This window comes from Malaclemys terrapin, chromosome 9 (genome assembly GCF_027887155.1).
Source record: "Malaclemys terrapin pileata isolate rMalTer1 chromosome 9, rMalTer1.hap1, whole genome shotgun sequence".
Lineage (NCBI taxonomy): Eukaryota > Metazoa > Chordata > Testudines > Emydidae > Malaclemys > Malaclemys terrapin.
The window spans coordinates 98605087-98623935 of NC_071513.1; the positions used below are offsets into that span (position 1 = coordinate 98605087).

The 18849-nt window shown below is 61.9% G+C and overlaps 1 protein-coding gene across 5 annotated transcripts in view; it reads right to left on the reverse strand.

Moving 5' to 3' along the window:
• Positions 1–17549, reverse strand: part of EIF4G1 (eukaryotic translation initiation factor 4 gamma 1) — a 46016-nt gene extending 28467 nt beyond the window's left edge. For 4 of the 5 annotated variants that reach the window (XM_054039054.1, XM_054039053.1, XM_054039052.1 and 1 more), the window contains exons 1-5: positions 17449–17549; positions 7330–7438; positions 6985–7071; positions 2950–3123; positions 2267–2366 (exon numbers count right to left, since the gene is read on the reverse strand). In XM_054039054.1, the coding sequence (XP_053895029.1) occupies positions 2267–2366; positions 2950–3123; positions 6985–7071; positions 7330–7404 (436 nt within the window). In that variant the 5' untranslated portion in view covers positions 7405–7438; positions 17449–17549. Of the gene's footprint in view, positions 1–2266; positions 2367–2949; positions 3124–6984; positions 7072–7329; positions 7439–10583; positions 10784–17448 lie in introns of those variants that run through there. The other variant, XM_054039050.1, reaches the window with a different exon arrangement.
• Between the last annotated feature and the right edge of the window lie 1300 nt (positions 17550–18849).

Sequence of the window (18849 nt, forward strand, 5' to 3'; positions counted from 1 at the left end):
ATGCAACACCAGGAGGCTCAGAACAAGATGGAGGGAGAGGTACAATTGCCAGCCAGAGAGGATGCTGGGAAGTGTAGTTTCCACATAGAGTTTAGCCAGCCACCCTCCCTCTCCCCCACCACAGCTCAGCCTCCCACCGCATTTGTGGCCAGACGGGCTCCTAGAAGCCAGGTCCTTAGAAAACCTTTCTGATGGCTGGTGACCACCAAGAGGGATCCTTGCCGAGGGCGCCGAATGATGATGCTTTGACAGGAAGCAGCAAGGGGCTGGGAAGCCGGCGTGCTTGGTCCCTCCTCTGGCACATGCAGCCAGCCGCCTCCCAGGATGGACATTTACTAGTGACTCTGGAGGCCTTGTGCACTAGTGAGAAGCAGCCACGGGGCAGAGCGATGCAGCTCCTACCACACAAGTCTGCCAATACCTATAGCCCAGACCCCTTCCCTCCACAGCTCTGCTCATGCCCCTCAACCCTGACCCACAGCTCTCTTTTGCACCTCAGTCCTGGGCCTCGGGCAGGAAGCTGCCACTCCCACCGGCCTGCTGCTTTAGGGAGATGAGACACTGATGAGTCACCTGCCCTGTATCTCCATCTAGGGGCTCGGTGCCCCCTTCACACCCGGCCAGCGCCTGGCCGCAGCAGCCCAGCCGGCCTGCCATGACTCACCCACAAGGCTGCAGATGCCACTGCTGACGAGCTGCTGTTACACAAGAGCATGTGGTCAAGAGATGCTGGGTCCTTTGGCTACCCCACCCCCAAGCTGGGGATGAGACACAGACAGGCCTAGCCTGGAGGTTAGCGGCGCCCAGGCCAGCAAGCCTCGGCGTCTGGCTCTCTCCAAGATACTGAATCCCAGGCGGGGAGCAGGGGCTGCACCTACCCGTCTCACGGGGAGCTCGTTTTGGTGCTGTGTCCAGAGGCGGCCGCTGCCGGGGACGGGATGGGACGCAGGGCCCAGCGGCTCACATTGCTGTGTCTGCAGAGCCGCCCGCCCGGGATGGATCCAGACTAAATATAGTCACAGGCCTGCCGGCCATGTGAGCGCAGCACGGGGGAGGGGAGGGGCAGCTGGTTGCACAAACCCACCGCTCCACTCCAAGGAAGGGCAACCTGGGAAGGGGGACTGAGGAGCCAAGGCAAGGAGGGGGGCACATGGGAGCCCCCTTCCATACTCCCCCCTGAGCCCTCGGCTTGGCCAAGCTCTGGGGACAGGGGCCCGTGTTTATTTAGGGAACAGCTGACTCCGGGGCTGCTGCTGCCTGTTTCCTTCTGCAGCGACCAAAGGGCAGGCTGGGGCTAAAGTCTGCCCGGCCTCTCTGCCAGGACAGTTAAACATTAAGCTGCCCTCGCTGGGGGTGGGCGGCCAGGGGGCCCTAATGGGGTGGGCCAGCCTCAACGTTCCGCCCCCTCATTTCAGCCCCATGCTCACATCTCTCCTACCCTCTGGCAGTGCCCCCCTCCTGCAGAACAACGCCAACCCCCCCCCCACACACACACTTTGGTAGGGACCAGCTCGGGAATAAGGAAAGGCCCATTTCTAGGGAAAACTCTCATTCCCCAACTCCAGGGTGCTAAGGGAGGTGTGAAATTCTAAACTCAGTTCACGCCCCCTTCCGATTGGACGCGCATCCCCGGCACAAAACTAACCCGGCAGAGCTGGGAGTCAGGGGCACTGGGAGAGCTGAGAGCGTGGGAAGCCCAGGGCTGGAACAACAGAGGGGCTGCACGCTGGGATCGAAGGGCATCAGCAGAGCTGCATGAGGCGCAGTGGGGCCCAGGGCCGGAGGAGCAAGGGGGCTGCAGGTCAGGATTGAGGAGCATCAGCAGAGCCGCACAGGGCACCGCGGAGCCTGGACGGGAGTAATCGCACGCTGTGTCTGGTTCTCCACCAGTGACGTCCTGTTGTTCAGGTTTGGGACATTCCTGGCCAGGGCTGGAGGCTGCTGGCAGAGGATCCCGCCCCACTGAGCAGCCCGTGGGCCTCCTGGAGCAGCTCATTGGGTAGAGCTCTGGTGCTCCAGAGGGCTCTGACCCCCAGCAACCCTGAGTGGCACCGGGCAGGTAAGACCAAGCAAGAGCTGCCTGGGTTGTGTCCAGGGGGTGTGTCTGTGAGGGAGGGGCTGCTGTGCTGGGCCTGCCTGGCAAAACTCCCAGCCCACAAACTGGGGGTTCCTTGGGGGGATGGGGAGGACTGCACTTGGTTTCAGGTGCCCCAAACTCCCACCCCAGACTGAATAGAAGAGGAACGGCGTCCCCGGGGGCCCTTACCGTAGGTGCCAAATTCCGGGGGGTTGGCTCCAGGATAAAAGCTGGGGGCGCCCGGCTGGACTGGGTACTGCTGAGTTGGAACAACGTACGTGGAGCGACCCTGGGTGGGCAGAGAAGGACACGCCGGTTACTGCCCGCCAGGCCCTGGAGTACACATCTTCACGCCACAGAGATCTGAGGGGACTCTCCCAGCAACCGTCACGGAGGGCAGGACTCAGAGCGTGGGCAAGGCTGGCAAGCAGGGCAGCACGCACGCTGCAGAGCAGGAGGGCCTTGGCATCAGGCTGCTGGCCCCATAGGACCTGGCTCAGCGGAGCAGGCAGGCAGTCCCTGCCAGTCCAGCAGCGAGCAGGGCTTGCAACCGCACCTGGCCCTCGAGGCTTCCTGGGGCAGAGGTGACACATGGTGTCACTCAGCACCAGCCTTTCCACCCCAACAGCAGCACGACGGGCTTCCAGAGGGCCTGGGGCTGGGCCCCCTGCATGGAGCAGCAGAGAAAGAGGGGCAGGGTCCATAGGACTTCCCATGGGGGAGCCCCAGACCCTTCCCTCCCGCTCATAAGATGATGATCTGGTGGTTGATTCTGTCCTGATGACGCCACACCCCCATTTCAAAGACAGTTTGAGCCCTGCGCGGCAGGGAGCAGAAGCCCAAGGAACCCGGTGTACGGGTGCAGCCCTCACCTGTCCTGGGATGTAATAGGCTCCTTGCGAAGCAGGGTAGGAAATCTGGGAGGGGATCATCATCACCTGGGAAGCAGCTGGATAGACATGAGCAGGCGGGCCGGGCCGGGCCGACGTGTTACTCTGCACTCGGGAAGCACTTGTCGGAGGCTGGGCCCTGCTCTGGTAGAAATGCTTTGGGAGAGAAGGACGGTGGCACTCAGTTAGTCCCAGCAGGGTGCTAGGACCGCCCAGCTCCATGCCCCACAGAGGCAGCTGCTTCCCGTCTCTGCATCCCCCCATCCAGAGGGCTGGACAGCAGCTACCACTACCCCCAGAGCTGGGACCACAAGCAGACAGCTAATGTTCCGCCCCCCAGCTGGGATGGGAAAGGCAGTCTAGGGCAGGAGGTGCGAGGAACCAACAGCAGGGGCATGGCATCCCCACACAGCTTGTGGTGTGCCTCTGGGACCCATCTGACACATGGTGGCCAGGTGCTAAGAGGTGGTACACACGGCCAGCTGCCATGGGGTGGCAGGACAGTTTTGTAGCTACCATATGTGTCCATCACAAGTTGGCTGCAATCCCCAGCTGGCTCCTCCTGCCCCTGGGGCTGTGGGTGTCTCAAGGGGGTGCAGTCCCCCAGGCTGGCGCAGCTCCATGGACACTGGTGGTGATGGGCTGGACCCTGCTCCCTTCCCCTAGCAAAAATTCCCATCATTTCTCAACAGCCGTGGAAAACTACAACTCACAGATGGCACCTGTAGGGAACCAAAGGAAGTGGGACAATCTATCTCCCCCTATTTACCTTAAGCACAAGGCTCAAGTTCCACCCAGCCAAAGGCCACAAGTCTAACAGAGCTGATCACAGCCACTCGCAGCACCCTCAATACAGATGCTGTGGCCTGTGGAGACTACAGGCCCGAGCGAAGCCAGGCAGCTGGGACTGCAATAGAGCACTGAATTCTGGGACATGTAGTCTCCACGGGCTGCCCTACAGATGGAGCCAAGCAACCAGCTGGAGCTGGGTGGAATCGCTCTGTGTACTTAGGGAGCACAAGGAGGGACCATCTGATTAACCAGCTGCTGTGGGGGGTGCTGGGTGCACCAGGAAAGTCCAGCCCTGCATCTTGCTCCTAGGGGGTCTCCTTTTAAGTGGGAGCAGCCCTGAGCCTTTTCAGACCCCAGTGTAACGTCACAGGCCCCCTGGGCTTGGGAGGAAAGTTACTGAAGTCCCACCAACAGCCCCACCAGAGTGAAGCATGGCAGATAGTAACAGTGTTCACAGATACACACACACCACGTGCCCTGTCTCCCACTCCCCAGCCGAGAGCACCGCCTGAGCAGGGGTAATGAAAAAGCGTTACCTGAAGAGACCTGAATCCTCCCTGTTAGCGAGCACACACACAAGGGGAGAAGGAAGAGAAAAGAGACAGGAGTTACCCACAGCCTCACAAGGTCCCAGGCCCCAGGGACAGGCGAGCAAACGCTACTGTGGGGGCAGCCGGAGCTCAAAAGGGCTTTTGGTACAAGAGCCGCCCGGCTGTAAGGGAAGGTCAGAGGGGAGGGCCAGGCGGGAGAACAGTAAAGCAAGCGTGTCTCGTGGGCTTTGGAGCCCAATGCGCAGATGCTGCACCCCCGAATGCTCAAGAAGACAGCCCTGGCACCAGGCGATACCTTCAGGGCCACGGCCCACTGGGCTGGCAGGAGGCTCAGGGACCTAACCCCTCCTCATACGCAAGAGCTGGACAAAAAGACCACAGTGGCCCCTCAACTGCCCCTGCCCTTCCCCAGGATGCTGTGAGCCAAGGCACTTTCTGCCCTTCAGTCCCAGAACGTGCCTCCAGACACAGAGCGTGAGGGTCGGGGGGATCGTTTCACAGCCTGGACTGCCCATTCCAAGGGCCCCCATTCTGAGTTCAAAGGGGGGCTGATGACACCAGCCGATCTGGGATGGGCCTCAGCTTCAGGACCGCAGCTGCACCAGGGCCCATCCCCATGAGCTAGAACTCCCTTCTCCTCCTCCTGTCAGACCCTATGGCGTTCTCCATCTGCACAAGCCAACCCGGCCTTCAGCCAGACTCTAAAGGGCAGGGCAAGCAGAGACGATCAGCAGCTTGTGGGGTGCCCCTCTGGCAAACTCCACTCACGCATCAAGAGACAGGACTATGCAGGTGGTGAATGGGCCTCTCTGCCCTGCTAGGCCAGCCAGAGCCCAAGCCGTGTCTTAACCACGGACCTCGGCCTGACCCAAGACAAAGCAGCACGCACGTACAGAGCTGGCATCCTCTCCGGCCTGCGTCTGATCAGTACAGACAGCCCAGAGCTGGTACCTCCAGGGCATAGGCCTGCTGGCAGGCAACGCAGTGCTAGTGCAAAAGAAATGCCAACACGCAGCCCCGACTCAGGAGCCAGCGCACCTCTTCCAGCAAACAACTCCAACCAACCGTCCAGAGGCGAATCGGACGCCACCAGCCACCCCAGCTCCCTCCCCTCCACAGGAACGCTCGGCCCCACTGCAGGGTGTTTCCCAGCCCGTGAACCCCCATGTGCACCCCAGTGCGTCGGACCAGGTGTAGAGCCAACTTCACAGCCAGGGGGTGCAGAGGGAGGTGAAAGGTCAGGGGAGAGACAGTAGTTACCAACAAGCTGCCCATCCCTGCTGCCCTCTCCCGCCCCCGCTGCACTGGCAGCGGAGCAGGGACGGGGCTCACCTCACCCTGCAGCCGCTGCGTGAGATGGGAGTCATTTTAGTAAGGGACAGGGTGATTGCTCGGAGGTTACGGCAGCAGCACAGCACGGTGCTATCTCAGGGTGCTGCCAGGGGACTAGCCCATCTGAGGAGCAAAGGCGAGACCACCCGTAGGTCAGGCACAGACAGAAGCAGCTTTGTGAGGCAGAGAGGGTTGTGGGGCTGGTAGCAGAGAAGCAGCCACATGCTCCAAGCTTCATGCAGGACTCACGTCAAGGTACAGACGCTGCAGTGAAACTCCCATGGCCTCCTACTCAAGGACACCTCTCCTCTGGCTGGGACACCCACATGGCCAGCAGAGATCCCAGCGCACTGAGTTGTTTCCGTCAGCAGCCCACTGGGCCAGCCAAGCTCCCAGCCCCCCACTCCAGCTGTCTGTCTGGCCTTGCAGAGCCCCAACATGGGGCTCCTGGCTCACGCGCACTCGGAGTTTGGTGCGACTCAACCAGCGCTCGGGACCTGCTGTCTTTGCCCAATCCAGTCACCCGCTCTCCCCGTGGTGAGTCCACCACTGGCCTGAGAATGTGGCAGGGGTCCTGGGCCACAAGACACCATGTGAGACTTTGCCAAGCCTTCCTGCTCCTTGCGTTAACCCAAACCAGTTCTCCTCAGTGCTCGGTGCAGCCCGCACCCTCCCACTCCTCTAGCCCCGCCGTTTCCTTGCAGCATCCAGACAAACACCATGTGGCTGCACCCCCGGGGGGCCGTACGGCATGCAGGGGGGCAGGGGCGGGTTAGTACCTGCTGGTGTAAAGCACGAGGCCCTGCTGGAAACTAAGACAGGAAAGAGCGAGGGGAGAGGAAAGAAGAAGCAAGGTCACTTCAGGTTCAGACAAGACTGCGAGGCCTGGGAGGGGGTGGGGGGCGGCTCTGCGCCATGTGCCCCTCCCCAAGGAAAGAGACGCGGGCTGGGAGGACGGGAAGACAGACAGACATCCATCCATCCCCTCACAGCTCCCCTGCAGTCGTCCCCATCTCCCCCTCTGAGCACACGTTCATCCAGCCCCACCTCCTCCACATGCACGGCTGCGCGCACCACGGGGCCAGAGCCCCGCTCAGGAGGGTCCAGGTAGCTCTGCCCTCCCTCCGCCTGGCACGCTGGAGCCCTCCAGCCTGACTCAGAGCTGGGGCCAGTTCAGCACCACAAAACCTGCTCGGCAGCAGATCAAAGGCCCCAAGCGCAGCCAGGCTGGCACCCCAGAGAACCACGCAACTGGGAGGCAGCAACCACCCCTGGCCGTCAGAGAGCCTGACGGCCAGAAGGCAGCGGGAGTCCCAGCGGCCCCGCCCCAGTGCCCCCTTACCTGTCGAGGCTGGGAAGGCGTATTCATTTGTGTAGCTTGCGACGGGTTAAAAACCACGGGTGCCGTCTGACCAGGTGGAAACGCCGACTGCAGGGAGACAAGGAAGGAGCAGGTTGGCACGGCAGCTACCAGGGCTCCCCAAAGCCACACCCCAGGGACCTGTACACTGCGCTCCCCGCTGGGCCACTCACTGCACCGCCAATAACCCAGCACCCCATGGGCTCCAGGCTCTGAGCACGCCTCCCTCACCTGGCAAGCCCAATCCTGACCCCAGGACTGGTCAGCAGGGAGATCATCCGATGGAGCCTCAGAGAAGGGGCGGGGGGGGATGCAGAGGGGTCCTACCTGTGGAAGTCCAGGAGAAGGGGCAGGGTGTGGGGCTGTCGGGGCTCCTCCTGTGGGCTGTGGGGCTTTGTTCATTTCATGGGGTGCTGCATAAGGATCCCCGCGCTATCTGCGGACAGAGAAACAAAGAGCACACGCTCAGTAGAGGGGCCAGGAGCCTGGGGTGAGCGGGGCAGAGAGGAGCTGGGCCCAGGGCAGGGAGTTCCCCAAAGGCAGCTCCGGCAGGAGCTGGCGGATGACTTTGCAGCCTGGGTCTGCGCAAGTCCGTAGCACACGCAGGCTGCCCTGGGGCCCGAAGGTCTGCGTGCCAGGACAAATGAGCCTCAGACTCCAGCTAGCCAGTACAGTCCAACTTGGCAGCGGGGTTTCAGGCAGAGATTGGCCACCACAGTCCCTGGGGCAGCTCGAACAGCCGGAGCCAGGCACAGGCAGTCGCTGGGCGAGCGCCCGGTAGTGATCCCCGCAGGAGCGCTCAGTGGTCTAGAATCCGGGGACCCCAGCCCAATGATCATCCCTAGACCAGCGAGGCCGGAGCCCCGCTGATCTCCTCCCTCAACCTTTTCCCCTGCTTTCGTCACGTTCTCCTGTCTCCCTGCCCCACCCTGGCCACACCCCACCAACAGCAGTAAGCTCTGGGGTACCCTCAGTACCTGGAAATACCCCTCACCCACTACTGCGGTAACACCAACGAAGGGGGGGGGGGGTGTGGAGAATATCTCAGAGCAGCCTGTACGCCCAGGCACGGGCTCCCCTGCAGCCCCCTCCCCAACGGAAACAGCCAAACATTTCAGGAGGTCGGAAGTGCCAAAGCCAAAAGTTTTCCCCAAAGCAGAGTCATTAAAGACAGCTCCTGGGGAAGAGTCCAAACAGGCCCCAAGGCGTGCCCCCCCGCCCCCCAAGAATGGACCAGGCCACAATCACTGGTTACAGGGAGGGGAAGCTGAGAACTCTCCCAGCTTTAAGGTCCTTAGAAGCTGGGGGAGACACCACTCCTGCACATCTGGAAACTGGGTGAATCCCTACCCTCCGGCTACAGCCCCCCCCCCCCCCCCCCAGTGCTCAGTCCAAGCACTGCAGGGGCCCCTCCATAACACACCCCAAGGGCTGATCCCGGGGCGGTTCCCCCCAGACATGCAGAGGGCATGGGGGTGGCAGCTTCTCTTGGGGATGCAGCATGCCAACCCCCTCCCTCCAGAGACCATTAGCCACAGACAGCCGGGAGCCCCATGGACCCAGGCCTCCCCAACTCAGCAAGACACACTTGAAGAATCCACTGACCTAGGCTTGAACCCAGCTCCAGGGACCTGCCTGGGGCCATCTACACAATAGGGGCAGGGCAGCCCCCCGCTCAGCTCCCCACCAGCTCATTACCTGCCCCATCTGCCTGCAGCATCCGCAGGCCAGACAAACATGTTTCTAGAAGGAAGGAGGCCATGCTGGGAACTGGCTCCCCAGAGCATGGCAGCATCACAGGGATTCTTGCTGGAGCTGCCCTATAGCCAGCGTTCTTGCCCTGCTCCCTGCTGGGCAAGGCTGGGACTGGCACCATGAGCAAGGGCTGTGCTCACCCAGAGCCAGAGAGGGGTCTGCTGGGGGGGGGGGGGGGGGGGGGAGATTCCCTGCCCCGTTCTCACTCGGTGCCGGATCTGGAGAGCAGCAGGGAGAGCCCAGACCTATCTCCGATGCGGACAGGCCTTGCCCCAGGACTCCCTGGCTGCTTCCCCCCCGCCCCCCTTGGTTACAGTGCAAAGGCCACAGTGACAGACCCGGGCACAGAGAGAAGACCACTGAATCCCGCTGGAGCCCAGCACCGCCACACGAAGGTGCCCAGCCAGAGGCAGCCCGGGCCAGCCCTGCCAGGGAACCTTCCCCAACCATCCAAGCCAAACAAACAGCCTGGCTCTCGCTGTAACCTGATGCTCAGTCAGCATTCCAGGCCTGGGGGAGACACAGCCAATGCAGACAAGGGGGCGGCCATCTCCGCGCAGGGGAAATCCACCACCTCCAGCCCCTCTCCCAGCGCCCCTGGGAATCACGGCCAGGATCCCACAACAGCCTGGGTCACATAAGGGGGGAAAGAGCTGCAGGCCCAGTCCATGGGCCCTGCGTTTCCTGCATCCTCCCCACTGCTCTCAGCTCTGACCCCTGGAGTCCCACTGCATTTCAGGAGCCTTTCAACCGCTGCCGTCCAGGGGCTTTTAAAAGCAGCCAGGTCCTTGCTGCCTGCCTAGGATGAGCAAAGGGGCCAGGAAGAGCCCAGCCTCCCCCAGGAATCAGCACCAAAGCCCTGCGGAGCAGGACCTGCACGGCCAGAAGCAGGTGGGTGAGCAGGCCCAAGCCCCATGCATGGGCACCCTGCGTGACAAAGAACCCACTCAAGGCCAACTTGAGAAGGCTGGCTGCAGAGTGGGCTGGGGGTGGCCCCAGGGTGCCTGGGTTTGGGGATCTGCACACCATTTCCGAGGGGCAGAGGTGCCCACTGAGGTCACTGCCATTCTCAGCCCCGTAGCACGCAGCACTGGGTCCAACGCCCCTGGCACAGGCAATCCCTCCTCCCCCACCAAGGACTGGTATTTCAGAGGCTGCCTCCCGGCCACTGGCAAACACCCTGACCCAGCACCCCAGAGCGCTGACCAGCCCAGGACGTGCCCAGAGCTCAGAACTCAGCAGCTGCCAACCCCAGCCTGGACGCAGCCCTGGAAAACGTGACACAGCAACAATCCTACCCGAGACCTCAGGAAAGAGAGTGCTGGATGGGACTGACCAGCACTCTCTAACTCCCCTCCTCCACCTCTCCAGGGCGGAAGCCAAGTGCCCAGGACATGGGTCTCTGCTATGGGCCCCTCCCCTGCAGCCTGGCAGGGTGCCTGGAGCACATACCCAGGCTCTCAGCCCTTCCCGGGGGAACACCGAGCTTGGGGCAATTGTAATCTTCTTTTGGGATAACACCAGCAAGTTACTCAAGAAAGGGGGAGAGACTTTGGAGCTCTGAGAAGTTCCTGACTGTGCAGTGACACCCCTCACCCCCTAGGAATGGGGGAGCCCAGGTCTCGCAGGCCTCTCCCCACCACAGCTCTGATCCACCCTGCAGCCAGATAGAGCACCGGCCACTCCCCACGGAGAGTCAGAACACCCTACCCGGCCAGCCTGGCATGTACACAGTGATCATTACAGCACCATGTAGGGAACCCCCCACTGCCACCACAGACACACACACACACGGACACACACACAGGAGACACGAGGATACTCACCCCTGCCCTGCCCGGGAAAAACCTGGGCAGGTTGAGCGGGTCTGTAGAGACCTTTCATCCGACTGACTTCAAGGGAGAGGAAAATCAGCCTGCAAACCTGCCCGCCAGCGATGGGGAGGGCCGGGCGAGCCAAACATGGGCAAGGCAGGGGAGAGCCCCCCACCCCCACCCCAGGGAGGACGGGAACATGCCAGGAGCTGCCAGTGTCAGATCGCAGAGTCTGCTGCAGTGCAGAGACACCGAGAGGGAGAGACAGACTGAGGGAGCCAAGGAGCATCCGAAACCCCACCCACAGGCAGAGCCATGCGGCCTCAGCACTGCCCAAACCAGTCAGAGAAACCCGTCTCCATGCATGAGTCACTCGCGCTGCACACGCTCCCCGGCAGGCAGGCAGGCGAGGAGCCGAGCCCCACGCCAGGCGCTCCCTGCCCTGCCTCTCCCCTCGCCATGCAAAGCAACCAGACACCCACCTGTGCCAACGGCACTCACGCAGGCTGGAGTCAGACAGACGCTGCACGATTCCACCAGAGCTCCACCCAGGCTTTTCCCCCCAGCAGTCTGCTCCGGCAAACCAAGGACCCCCACCCCCCAACACCTCTGCCCTCCGAGAGGAGAGGGAGGGTCCACAGGGGGCAGTGCAGTAGCATCACCCTCCTCCCTTGGGAGCTGCAGGGGGGGGGGGGAGGGGGGACTGGAAGGCAGCCGGGTACCGAAATGCGCAGGTGACACTAAATGGGGGAGCTGCAAACTGCAGCCAGGAGGGAGGACGGTGCAGAGGGGCAGGAAACCGCACCAATGCCACCTGGGAGATGGGCAGCTGGGGAGCAGGAGTGGGGGGAGGGGCACAGCACATCAGGGAGGAGGTTGCAATAGGACAGGGTTGCAAAAAGCCCAATGCAATTTGGGGCTGCGTATGCCACGGCCTCCCGTGCAGGAGCAGGGTGGGCACCGGACCATTCCGTATGGTGCTGGGGAGACTCCCCCCATCCCCACCTCAGGTTCCCGCCCTCAGCTCTGGGACCAGGCCACCGGGAGGATGTAAGTGCCCCGGGGCTGAGGGCCTGCCTTGGGAGGGCAGAGTCTAGCTCACCAGAGGGGCCCAGCGGCAGCCTGCAGACATCTGCCAGAGGCAAACCCCCAAGAAGAATCATTTGGGGAGGGAGGGGTGGTAAGAAATCACAAAATGGGCACTCCCCCTCCCCCCACTGTGCAGGCCCCTCCCCACAGATGCCAGGAGACTTAACCCTTCAGTAGCCAAGGCCTTTATGTGGCCCTGACCCTCCCATCTCACAGGTGGGGAAACAGGACTAGACAGAGAGCCTGGACACCCCCTACCACCACATTCAGGCCTCTAAACCACACCTGCCTCCCCTACAGACCAGGGTGCAAATTCCTTGGCCTTGCTAAGCCCAGGGTTGGGTATTTATGGAACGTGGGGCACTATCACCTCACCTCCCCCGCAGCAGAGAGGCTCCTGGGACCCTGAAAGCCCACATTCAGTAGAGGACCATATCCCTGAGGCCAGAAGCCACCTAACAATCCTCAGCCACGCTCCCTCCCCGGGTGCAGCTCACTGTTCCCGGCAGCTGGTGATGCTAGATTGTGTAATGGTAATCCAACCTGGCGGGCCCACTCCCAACGCCAGGTCGGGGCAGTGGGAGGAGGATGCCCGCTGCTCTGCACTTGGGGACCCCACCCCGTGGAGCACTGTGTGAGCGCCAAGCTGCAGGCCATAGCAGGCAGGCTCATGGAGCAGCTAGGGGTCTCTAGGCAGCGGGCCCTGCCGTATGCTAGGGAGACACCAGCATTGTGCTCAGGGCCTGGCATCCTGAGCACTAGGGCGGGGGAGATGCTCCCCCCGCCTCCCGGTCAGGTTCTCACGCACACACGAAAACTTTAGCCACTCAAGGTCTCTGTCAGCCCAACAGCGATTAGACCAGCCTTCCACGTTAAACAAACACCTCAAAGGTTATGTCCAGAGACCAGCCCACAAGAGCCCAAGCCCTAACACTGCCAGCTTGTCCTCGCCTACCCCAAAGATGGGCCAAGGGCGCAGATCCCCTGGGCCTGGCAGGTTAAAACCCCATCCACAGGGGCAGATAAAGGGCACTGCTGAGACTGACCCAGGGTGGCAGCCCAGGGAATAGGCCGGCTCTAGCAGCCAGGCCCCCTGGCTCCTCTGGTGAGGCGCGCAATACCCCCCCACCCCGCAACCGATACAGAGGTTCAAAATCCACCCCAGGGTAAGCAGCAGCCTGCAGAACTGGTGTCCACCCCTCAAGCTCTCCTCCCCCATCCTGGGGTGTGGGACTGTTTGTCAACCCTTGATTTTATGACAAGGCAAACTTCTCTGGGCAAGGACAGCGTCCTACTCGCCTGCAAAGTGCTGTGCACAATGGGCCACGCCAGCTTCAGGGTGACGCAGCCCCAGCGACATGGCCCCGTTGACCCTGCCTGATCAGCATCCCAGCCACGGCTCATTACCAGCTGTACCTGGGCAGAACTAGACGTGGCCGCGGTAGGGTTCGTTGTACTCTAGTGCCCCCCATGTTCCCAGCAGGATCAGGGCCCCACTGGGCAGAGCACTGGACAGTAGGGATGTAAATCTCAGTTTAAAAAGTTAACCGAGTAAAATTATATTGTTTAACCAGTTAACGGCGGTCGCTCCGGCTGGCCTGGCATGGTGGGGGGTGGGGCTGCAGCCCAGCCAGTGCAGGGCCGCCAGGGTTAACAGTTAAGATCAGTTGACCGTAAGTCTAGTGCTTACCGGTTAACCGCTTAACCTTTTACATCCCTATTGGACAGACAGCAAAATATTTACAAACTAGCTAGATCCCAGGGCATCCACCTCTTCAGAGTCCTCACAAATCTTTGCTGATCAGGGGGCTCCTACCCACCCACTCCGGCAGAACTGGGAGAAGTTCTCCCTTACTCAGGACCTTCCCGCCCTTTCGCAGGGTTGAGATTTAAACCAGGCCCTTAAGGCCCCCCCCCGTGACTCTGCCTGAGAGGCAAGAGGAGAACCAGGGTCATGAGGAATTACAAAGGGTTTCTCTCTCTTCCACAGATGCCCCACACCGGAGCATCACTGCCTTCTCTGGAGTCACTAGGGTTGAGGAGAGAGGAGCAAGGCTTCTGCAGCCACACCATTCCTCCTCCTGGTCTGCCTAGCATTAGCAGGTGCTCAGATCCACCCCACTGCCTGCTCCAACCCCACCCTCTGCTCCCCACTAGATCAGGGCTACCCTGCGTGCTCAGTCTCATTTAGACTGGGAACTCCTGGAGGCCAGGGCTGAATTCCCTGCTCCATACAGTGCCAAACCCACCAGCAGCTCTTCATAAGCCAATCTCCTCCCCTAACCTGAGCCAGGTCAGCCAGACATTGGAGAAAGCAACCCCCTGCGTGGGATCAATCGCTGGAGCTTGCCGATCACTTCCTAAGGGGAGGCAGAAAAACATCCGGCTCCTTAGGTAGTTATTTTAATTGTCTGCTAGGTTCAGCTTGGATGAGAGGGAAGGCGTTAACCTTCTTTGTAACAACCACCCAATATGCAATTAGTATCAAGGCAAACAGCTTGCTCTCCAGTTTACAGCCCGGCTATCTGAAGTGGCTAATATATGACCCCAATGTCTGAAATATAATGGAAGAGAGGCAGAGTATTAACCTAGTCAACAGGGGCGGGGATTGCATCAGATCCCAAAGCAAGCAGAGTGGAGACCTCCAAAGAGAAGCTGGGGGGGCATGTTAAGAACTGGTGCTGAACCCAACACCCTAGCATGGCACTGGAGGTGCCGACTTTGAGCAGAAATAACCGAGGCCCACAGCACGTTTGTGAAGAGGCTGGTTTGACCAGAGTCCTGATCACACTCTGCCCACCACAAGTTCCCCCCGGGGAGCTTTTGGGAATAACCCTTCCTGTGCTTATTCTAGACTGGGGGAGGGGAGGACTGGCATGGGAACCCTGCCCCTCATCCCCAACAGACTCCCACAGAGGAGGATGGCAGCATCTGGGCCCCGCCTCTGCTCCTTAGAGCAGCAGAGCCAAATTAGCATGAACGCAGTGTCTCTCTGCTCCTCCACAAGCAGGAACCAGGAGCCACTGTTGGGGGTGGGGGGAGGAAGCAATGTGCGTCTCCTCTCTCTGTTCCTGGCAGAGGATAATGCTTGGGCTGCTCCTACAGGTAGCACATCCCTGGCATTGCTGTGCCCATTGGACCAGAGTGAAACGGGGGAGGAACGGCACAGCCACCATCTTAGAGAAGAGGTTACACCGGGATTGGGGGCGGGGGATGGGGATGTTCTGGATGAGAAGGGGCATGGGCACCTGGTTCTTCCCTGCAGCCCCTTCTGCAGCTCCGAGCCCAGCAGAGCAAGTCAGGAACAGGCCTATGGAACAATGGTCCCTCCCTACTCTACAGCACCGCCCCCTGGGTGTAGCAGAGTCAGAGACGACCACTTTAGGGGCCAATGTTATTCTGGTGCTTGTCTCTCCCGTAAGCCCTGTAGGGCCAGTCCAGCTGCAGGAGAGAAACTGGATTCCGGCCCGGCAGTAACAGAACTGTTACTGAAATGCAATAAGTGGCATGGGGCTCCACAGATGCTCATGGGGGGCAGAGCTCGGCCTGCAGGCGGTACACACCAACCTTGTGCCCCAGTCCGAAGCCAGGAAGAAGCTGAAGGGCAGTGACTTTACTTGTAAACTGAGCCATTTTGACCTGGAGTCACGGAGAGGGTAAACAGGGAGCCCCCAATGCCAATTTCACATTAAGTCCCCTTCAACGGTGTTTGTGGCAGCCCCAAGACAGTTCTCACAAGAGTCACAGAATAAATAAGCCCCTGCTACCCCGCATACATAGCTGCAGAGATCAGACCAGGGGACATCCCCCTCTCACAACTTCAGACACTGCCCCCTCCCTGGAAAACATACACACCCCACCAACCAAGGGTTCGGAAAGCAGGGCAGCAAGAATCCCTATTTTTTTCCCCATTCTGCTTTGATACAGGAGCGCGCCCGTGCCCAGGAAAACGTCTGAGACACAACCGGGTTTATGGAGCAAAACACAGACAGGAGAAGGGTAAATATCCCCCCGGGGAAGCCTGGCTTTGAATTCCCCCTGGCCACTGTCCAGAGGCTTTAGGGGAGCAGCGCGCTGCGTATGGCTCACGAGCGCTCAGTGGGCACAACGTGATGTACCCAGCGAAGATGAGGCAGAAGCACATAGGACTCAGGCATATGAGCTGTGGGCACCTCACCAGTCACCACCACCACCACGGCAGAGGGACCCCAGAACCTGCATTGCCATATGCAACAGGCAGGCGGGGACATACCCCCTCCCAGGGGCACGGGGACCCCACCCGAGAACAGGCTCCTCGGGGGGCCGCAGAGCCCGCTCCCCCCAACAGGCGCCCCCTCCCACTCGCCCGGGCAGCACTGGGCCGCCCACCCCGATCGGGGCTGGGGCCGGCGGCGCAGATCGCCCTCCCCCCGCACCAGCGCATGGAGCCGAGGGAAGGCCCCAGCCGGCCCGCGCCGCTCGCAAGGCCGGCGGCGGCCTCTGCCAAGGACACGTGTCACTCCCGGCGGCGGCCATCGCTTCCCGGGAGAGGCCCGAGCGGGAGCCGGCGCCTCCGCACAGCGGACGCGGGGGGAGGGAAGCCGGAGCCGCAGATCGAGGCCGGGCCTGATGGAAGGAAGCCGGGCAGCGGGGACACGTGGGGGCCGGGCCTAGACACCGGCTTGGGAGAGGCCGGGGCTGGGCCTACGGACGGGGGGAGCCGAGAGCACGTGGGGGCTGTCGCTAGGTCCTGGATAAAGGCATTGGGGGAGTGGCCAGGGATGGGGGAGGGGGCTAGAGAGGCCCATTCAGGCCCCTATAGACGCCGGATATTTAAGGGGAGGGGTCAGGTGGGTGGGTGCGCTCAGGTCCCTATAACAGAGAGACGCTAGGCATTGTGTGGGTGGGAGGGGGCGCCGGGGGCTCAGGCCATTAGACGCACCAGGCATTTGGGGAGGGAGGGGAGACACAGACGTGGCATCCCATACGGGCATATACGTACCACACGGAGGCAGGAGATACACTCGGGGCCTATAGACGGCAGGAATTTGGGAAGGAAATGGATGCACTCAAGCCCTATAGGCAGCGGGGGTGGAAGGGGGAAGCGGGCGAAGTGCGTTAAGACCTTATAGACACCATAAAGGGGGGGGGGGATTCAGGCCCTATAGACAACGGGCCTTTCCAAGGGGCAGTTGGGATCAGGCGTTATAGACAGCAGGGAAATAAATCAGGCCGTGTAGATACTGGGGGGGACTGGGGAATTTCGGAGATTTGGGATCGGGAGGCAAACCAGGGCCTACGAATGTGCGTGTGGACGGTGGGGCGGGGGCCCGCAGGCCCCACAGAAGCGGTGCGGGGAATTGGACGATCGCAGGGGGAGGGATCCGGCCCCATATGTTGTGTAAGGGGGGGGGGAGGACATCCGGGCGGCGGATCAGGCCCTGCGGAGCCGGAGACAGCGGGCCCGGTGGGGCCGGGGCGGAAGGAGCGAGATCCCGGTCTCTGCCCTTCTAGGCCGAGCCCTAGGCCCGCGCAGGGCCGTTCCCCCCACCCCCGAGCCGCGCGCGGGCGCCGGGGGCTCCATGCGGCCGGGCCGGCCCGGGCAGCGACCCCCCTCCCCACGTGGTGGCCGGGCCGGCGCACATGGGCCGGGCGGGCGCGGGGCCGGGGCGGGCGGCGCGGGGCCCTGGGGCGGCGGGGCCGGGCTCCCCCGGGGGCGGATGGCGGCGGATTGCTCGGGCCCCGCTCCCGCCCCGGCATGGCGGAGGGAGGCGGCGCCGCCCGGCCGGCCCGCCCCGGCCCCCGTTACCTTCAGTCTCCTTCAGTCCGAGCGGCCCGACGCAGCCGCAGCGCAGCCCAGCACGACCATTTCCGGAGCCGCTCCGCGGGGAGGGGCGGGGCCAGGCCGGTCACGGGGCGGAGGAGGGGGCGGGGCCGGCTGAGGCCGAGCTGCGCCCCTCCCCGCCCGCTGCGGGACCCGTGTCATGTGACCTGCTGCCCGCCCCTTCCGGGGAGCCCGGCATTTCAGTCATGTGACTCGGACCGCAACAGAACCTTTATCATGTGACCTGCCGTCAACCAGTGCCCTTGGTCATTAGCGGCGTTCACGTGATACGACGCACTTCCGGTTCCGACCTTCCCGCTTACATGTGACAAGCACGTGTGAGGTGTGGGAGGATGGGGTGCCCCAGGCACTCTGCCCCGACTTGTCACCCTCCCCCACACGCACCTCTCCAGGGTTTAGTATCCCCCGTCTGGCACTTGCCCCCACACATGTCCTAGGTTTGCCACAGTCCCCCCTGCACCCACTTCGTGGGCTTGCCAGGGCCCGGTTTTCTACCAGAACACCCTGGCGGCTCCAGTCAGCACCACTGACCAGGCCGTTAAAGGTCTGGTTGATGGCGCAGCGGGGCTTAGAGTGACCAGATGTCCTGATTTTATAGGGACAGTCCTGATTTTTGGGTCTTTTTCTTATATAGGCTCCTATTACCCCCCCCCCACCACCCCTCTGTCCCGATTTTTCACATTTGTTGTCTGGTCACCCTAGCGGGGCAAAGGCAGGCTCTCTGCCTGCCGTGGCTCCATGCAGCTCCCAAAAGCAGTGGCATGTCCCCCCCCCCTCCAGCTCCTCCATGTAGGGGCAGCCAGGGGGCTCCACAAACTCCCCCGCCCCAAGAACCGGCTCTGCAGCTCCCATTGGCTGGAAACCGTGGACAATGGGAGCTGTGGGGGCAGCACCTGCCGACAGGGCAGTGCACAGAGCGGCCTGGCCACGCCTCCATGTAGGAGCCGGAAAGGGGACATGCTGCTGCTTCCGGGAGATGCTTGAGGTAAGCGCTGCCTGGAGCTTGCATCCCTGACGTGCCCCAACCCCCCCTGCCTCAGCCTGGAGCTCCCTCCCATACTCCAAACCCCAAAGCCCTAGTCCAGAGCCCCCTCCTGTACCCCAAATCTCTCATCCCTGGCTCCACCCCAGAGCCTGCACCCCCAGCCAGAGCCCACACCCCAACCCCTTGAGCCAGTCTGGTAAAAGTGAGCGAGCGAGTGAGGGTGAGGAGAGCAAGCAACAGAGGGAGGGGGGATGGAGTGAGTGAGGGCGGAGCCTTGGATAAGGGACAGGGCCTCAGAGGAGGGGCAGGGCGGAGCAAGGGTGTTCGGTTTTGTGTGAGTAGAAAGTTGTCAACTCTAACACCTCCCCTGAAGTTTAGTA